Source organism: Lolium perenne, chromosome 1 (genome assembly GCF_019359855.2).
Source record: "Lolium perenne isolate Kyuss_39 chromosome 1, Kyuss_2.0, whole genome shotgun sequence".
Taxonomy (NCBI): domain Eukaryota; kingdom Viridiplantae; phylum Streptophyta; class Magnoliopsida; order Poales; family Poaceae; genus Lolium; species Lolium perenne.
This window is the reverse complement of record NC_067244.2, coordinates 209,433,842-209,439,877: the sequence shown is the minus strand read 5'-3', so window position 1 is coordinate 209,439,877 and position 6,036 is coordinate 209,433,842. Positions and strand designations below refer to the sequence as shown.

Genomic DNA, 6,036 nt, shown 5'->3' with positions numbered 1-6,036 from the left:
CCCTTTATTTACGTTATTTAGAGTTTAGTTCATTTTACTTTTCACATATCCCATCCATTGTTGTAAATATGTTAGAAACTTGGCTAAATGAGGTATAGAAAAATGCACATATTCAGATGGGGACATGTGCTTCAGATTATATGGAATTGAAGAAACGATATGGTTTTAAACAAAGGTGGACCTGATTGTTTTTAAAGCATATTTGTCTGGCTAGCCGCTCCATGCGTAACTATAATTATTTTTTAGATGCATCTTCACCCCCTATAGACGACATCTCAATATTTCAACGTCAAAATGATCATCAAGTGGTACGCTCGTGTCGCTCATTTTTCATATTATTCATGTGTGATGCGATATAAATTTTGATTTTTAGCTACCATAGCATGTACATTTCCCTACACCTCTTACTAAGGCCAATTTTGAAACTAGGTCTATAATGGTGTACCTATACCGCATCTTATGTTTTTTGGGTACTAAGGTCATAACACAAAAATGTTACTTTATATATTGGCAAATCAATTTGTTTCCAATTATAAAAGTTTGGCAATTGAGTCCTTTTTAATGAACTTGCATTTTAGATAGAACTTTGCAGGAAACCCGTATTGTCGCCAAGCCTTATTATGTTCCATTTGAGAAATACCTCCTTCTCCGTGAAATTCGTTATTAGAATGTTAGGGCTCCTTTGACTCATAGGATATGAAAAACATAGGAATAGGAAAAGCATAGGATTGGGATGTCATGCCCACTTGAATCCTATGGAAAGATGAAGTATGTCTGATTCTAGCAAAGGAATCTTTCCGTGAGGTATGACATAATGTTTTTTACCCTTAAGATTTACACTACAAGATTCATATAGGATAAGTTTATATATGATGTGTTCATATGAATCAAACTAGTTGTATAGGAAAATTTACCGTAGGATTTAAATCCTACACATTTCCTAAACAAATCATATGAATCAAAGAAGCCCTTAGTCTCTTTTGCAGACAGCTATGTTACATTAGAATCATAATCTCCTCTTATGGTGAATTTTTTTGGTCGGTGCCCTAAACAATCTCGTATAATATTGCGCCCACCCACGGCCTCCATATTTGTGTCTTTCATGTCCAGTCTCAAAACAACCTATACCGACATGGCCACCATAATCAAAACCAACTACATCATACCCAACATTGTCAATGTTGTTCCCTCAACTATAGCCACTGAAACCACTAGGTCGAACCTCTTGGTTGCCATGGAAATGGCATTCGCCACTGGCACCAACACTAGCACCTCATGTCCCTCCACGTGGGTTAAACATACCAATGGCGACAAGGAGACGTCGATTTTCTTAGCTAGTAGACCCATATACGCTAGGTGTGTGAAGGATCAACCGACTCTACCTCCACACGCGAACCTAGCTAGGATTTGCCTAATTCTACGATCGGCCTTAGCTTCACTCGGGTATGTAGGACCCAAAGGTAGATCCAAGTCCCTCCATGTTGGGTTTGGGTGCTTGTTTAGCCAAAAACAATAACTCTAGTTTCCGAATTTGAAAATATGCGTACGTTCTTAGGCGCTTACCAAAGTGATCACCGTTGGAAATGAAGACAACGGTGTAGGCTTTGCCCAATGATCGAGCACCGGTAACCAGGGAAAGTCCTGCCCACGACGGTCACCTCCTTGTCCAGATCCACCTCGTCGTCCTGCAAGAGGAGAATAAGAAATTGAACTCACCTGTGAATGAAGCTCCATATTTGCTCTCTCCCACTCTATTCTTCTCCCCACCCTATTCTTCACACACAACGAAATCTTCGACAAGTCACAACCATGATCCAGTTGTTGAGCCTCGTAGAACACCCCCTCGAAGGCGGCCAACTTGCCAACAAGTCATATGACCGAGCCTGCTTCGTCGTTGAGTTCCCCGGTCGGCGACGAGAGGAGCCAGTATCGGCATCTTGCTTGTCCCGACGGCTTCTCCGGGAGGAGCGGTCAGAGCCGGATTGAGTCGGTGTCAAAGTAGCCAATGCCTACGATGCAGCAATGTTGTTATGTGACTGCGTGTACTGGTGTTTTCAGCATTAGGTGGGGGCAGAAGGTCAACCAACGATATTACTAGTAATTTCAAGAAGTTGACTTTGGTTCTCCTACGATTATCTATAATAACTCCTCTAAAAAAGTCGATATACTCCACAGCTAGATCTGCAGATATTCGGTGGCGACGGGAAGTTGACTATGGCAGAACATTAGACGTGCTGTACGGAATATGGTTATATAAAGGAGTTGTGGTATGTTGAAGCAGGCCAAAAAATGGAAACGGTGGGTGTAGGACGAACTTGACCCAAAAAAAAGTAGGGATGGGACTCGAGGAGTTGAGGTGCAGCCCACCCACACCGCAGGTGGCCCCTGCACCCTTCGACCTTATGGACCCAACGTGACGACCACATGGCCGCGGGCGGGGGTCGCTCCAACCGGCAGTCCAGTTGCACCCACCTTTCCACCGATCACGACGCCCCAGCTCCAACTCCACCGTGCATATCGTTCAGCCACAGCCGCACCACCACCACCACCGGCGGTTGATCGAGTTGGCACACCGCCCTCGTGCCTATACCACCCAAACGCACCCTCGTCCAGCCGTACCGATGCGATCTACTATCCATCCAGACCAGCCTACTCCAGCGGTGTGAGAACGTACGTACGAGTTGTATAATATTGGGCGTCGGGTACCGTGCACTTCACCCCAGCGGAAAAGCGACAGGATCATCGTAACAGGGCCCCATGCAGCCGGGCCGACGGAACCCGAGGAGGGCCGCTTTCTCTTGGAAACACGCCTTTTTCTCCGGCGACCCATGGATGTGCTCGGCGACCGATGCGCGCCCCCGAAATTTAAAAACAACCAAAGCCGCTCCAAATAGACACAGTGCACACGCCAGAGCCCAGTACTTTGACCGGTATGTTGCGCCAGCCGAGGAGGACGACGCCTGCCACTGCGTCGTCTGAGAGGCCATCAATGGCGGAGAGCTCTATCTCTAGCATGGGGATGATTACGGCAGCGAGCGGCCGGCCGGAGCCACCCGTTCGAGCGAGCAAGGCCAACAGATTACGAGAGGAGGCTTTCACAGCCGTCGGTATCAGGGCGGAGATGCAGATCCCGTCATGACCCACCGCCGGCCGCCCAGATTCTCAGCCGCAACAGACAAACCCCTTCATCTCACATGTACTACTACCGCCGCTAGTACGCCAAAATCACGAAGCATAGAAGGGAAGAGCAGAGTTGATTAAGACATGACACAGCATCATTAGGTGAGGAAAATCTCCCATCTCGGATTTCTTTAATTTCCGAAGAACAAAGCACAGTACAATACTGCAACTGGCATATCGAATACTACCAATACTATATAGTACCGAGCCCAACTTTGCGGCTGAGCAACGAATGAAGCACGACTCCTCACTCACATAATTTCCTAGTGAGAAGGGAAAGAAAACAAAAGTTACCGCCCGCCCACCGCTAGATAGGAGGAGTACATCAAGAATGAATAACAAATCATTTCTTTTCCTGTCATAAGCACCGAACACCCTTATTCATGGAGCCCACGGAAGGCTTCGCCTGCAAGCAAAAGGCTGCAAAAGCAGTGAGCTTAGCGAGAGACGTTAGCTGGATGTGCGCTGGTACTTCCTCGCAAAGCAAAGCAGAGGCCATGTATGGTTGGATGCAAGGAGCAAAGAAAAAGGGTCTCTTTATTTCTGCTTCTGCAAGATTAGCCCATTTCCACTCAACATTTATCTTCTTTCTTACTACTACAAACCGATTCAACATCTCTCTCAACTCCAAAAGTACCACTTATTATTTCTACGAACCAAACTGGCAGGACATGGATTTCTTCCTTCTTCATCCATGCCCCGCCGCTTCACCCAAAAAACAATGTATCACCAATCCAAAATGAGAACGCACCTAAAACCTGACGCTACTCTACTGCTTAATCCTACTTATATTGCTAGTACTACGACCTAACACAACGTACCGGTACCGATTTTTATTGTTGAAATTATTAAACTACTAGACCAAGAGCAGATGCAGAGACGTTGCCGCTTCAACGGCGGCTCCCTCCCTCCCCACTGCTCCGGCCGGCGACTGGGTTCACGAGCTGTGGCAGAGCGCCTGGGAGGGTTGCGGCGGCGACGGCGAGGAAGACTGCGCTGCCCGAAGCTTCTGGCTTGCGATCATGGCGTTGCTCCGACTAATCAAAGCATCTGCAAACGGCACAGCTCGCTATCAGAAATGAGAACCTTTTGAAAGTTCAGGTAGTTTCAGCCCAATCATAATAACTCCAGATGCTTACCATGGTCAAGCACGAAGCCGCCGGGGTAGCGCGGCTGGGCGCCGAGGTCGTCGAGGTTGAGATTCAGGGCCTGCACGACACGGGCGGGGACAAGAACCGTCGAGCAGCCTGCAGTGACGCCAGAAACACCAAACCAGGAGGAATATTTAGCCACCAACGAACGCGGATTCAACAAACAAAACGGCCAAAAACTAGGAAGTAGAATTTGTAAGGACGCACTTGTCTTCTTCTTGGGCTCCGCCGGCGCGCCGGCCGGCCGCGGGAGGAAGACGCCGGTGCCGTTACGCTCGCGCTTGGCGCCGGGCGGGGTAAGGAACACCGCGCGCATGCCGGCGCCGGCGGCGTGAGGGGGTGGTGGCGGCGCGCGCTGCAGCTGCGTCTTCAGGAGCGGTGGGAACGCCGCCGGGCTCAGGTCGATTGGTGCTGCGCCGCTGCCGCCGCCGCTTGGCCTTTTGCATGCGGCGTTGCGGCGCACGCCCCAGGCGGCGGCCGCGAAGAGCTGCCGCTCCCGCTGCTGCTTGAGGAGCTGCTGCTGTTTCAGGAGATGGAACTGCAAGAAAACCGAACAAAACGTAAATATTTTCAGGAACAAAGGAGTTCTTTAGACAGGAGCTCCGCAACCAGAAACAATGAATACGGACCCTTGCCGCCTGTATCTGGCGCTGCGTGATGAAGTGGGCGAACGGGTGGTAGTAGGCGCCGCCGGCTGGTGCTGCCACGGGAGGATGCGGTGGTGGCGGCGGCGAAGTGTTGCGCGCCGGCGGCGCGAAGCCGCCGTGGCCGTGGAAGCCGTACGGGTTACTCGGTACCGGGACGGTGTTGTTCACGCGCATGCGCGCCACCTCGCCGGCAGCCTCGTACAGGAGGTCCCACGGGTCGGTCGGCTTCTGCTCCAGCGGCGAGGACGGCGGGGAGTTGCCCTGCGACGCGCCGCCGTTGGGGCTCTCCTGGCCGGACTTGGGTAGGCCATACAGCGTGGATTTCGGGGACCCGGAACTCACCTCCTCCTGCGAAACAAGGACAAAATCGTAAGGAACTTGCGGGCTGATGGAGAAGTAACGAACTAAACCAAAAAAACGGACCAAGAAACAAACCTTGGGAGGCGGGACAGCGAGGCCACCGTCGCCGAGGAGGCCGGCGAGGCGGCGCGAGAGGCCGGCCATGGAGTCCTCCTCGTCGCTCTCGCTCCGCGCGGCCACGGCGGCCTTCTCCTCCTCGGAGAAGAAGTCGTCGTCGAGGAACTCGTCGGGCAGCAGGAACTCCTCGCCGCCGTCAGACCACTCCATCGTCATTTCCTCCACTTCCGATGATCCTCCGCCCTTCTTTATGACTCTCGGCCGGCAAAGGAGCAATGAAAGCGGCCAACGTACAAGGTGGAGGACGGCGGAGGGCTGTGCTTATCGGAGGAAAGAGTATGCGCGAGGTGGGAGTCGTGGGACGGAGAAGGAGAGGAGGGGAATGTGGATGGGCTATCTATCGAGGGTCCAAATGCTGCTCGACCACGCTCCGCTGGGTTTATAAAAGAGAGGCCAGCGATGAGATTTGGGGGGAACGAATTCTTTTCCCTCATTTGGGAGTTTTGTTTTCCCACAATTCCTGCATTTGTGAGTGGAGTGACCTGTGACGGTGACCAGCTGTGTACACCGTAGTTCCGAAACTGCAAACTATCACCCAGTATTTCCTTCCATTTTTGCTGGAACCTATCCGTTCGTGTATT

The 6,036-nt window shown here is 51.1% G+C and overlaps 1 protein-coding gene across 1 annotated transcript; it reads right to left on the bottom strand.

The window, feature by feature from the left end:
- Window positions 1–3,700: 3,700 nt before the first annotated feature.
- Window positions 3,701–5,820, bottom strand: LOC127322536 (uncharacterized). Its single transcript, XM_051351161.2, has 5 exons — window positions 5,414–5,820; window positions 4,961–5,326; window positions 4,539–4,869; window positions 4,320–4,427; window positions 3,701–4,230 (listed from the first exon to the last, which is right to left on the bottom strand). Exons 1-5 carry the CDS (start codon window positions 5,609–5,611, stop codon window positions 4,118–4,120), a joined length of 1,116 nt encoding a protein of 371 aa, XP_051207121.1. The 5' UTR covers window positions 5,612–5,820; the 3' UTR covers window positions 3,701–4,117.
- Between the last annotated feature and the right edge of the window lie 216 nt (window positions 5,821–6,036).

Bases quoted from the DNA above. Each gene is read 5' to 3' on its own strand.
- LOC127322536 (XM_051351161.2), bottom strand. From the start codon at position 5,611: ATGACGATGGAGTGGTCTGACGGCGGCGAGGAGTTCCTGCTGCCCGAC. The intron at 5,327-5,413 runs GTTTGTTTCTTG...CTTGTTTCGCAG, and splicing joins TCGCTGTCCCGCCTCCCAAG to GAGGAGGTGAGTTCCGGGTC. The intron at 4,428-4,538 runs GTGCGTCCTTAC...GCGTCACTGCAG, and splicing joins GGAGCCCAAGAAGAAGACAA to GCTGCTCGACGGTTCTTGTC.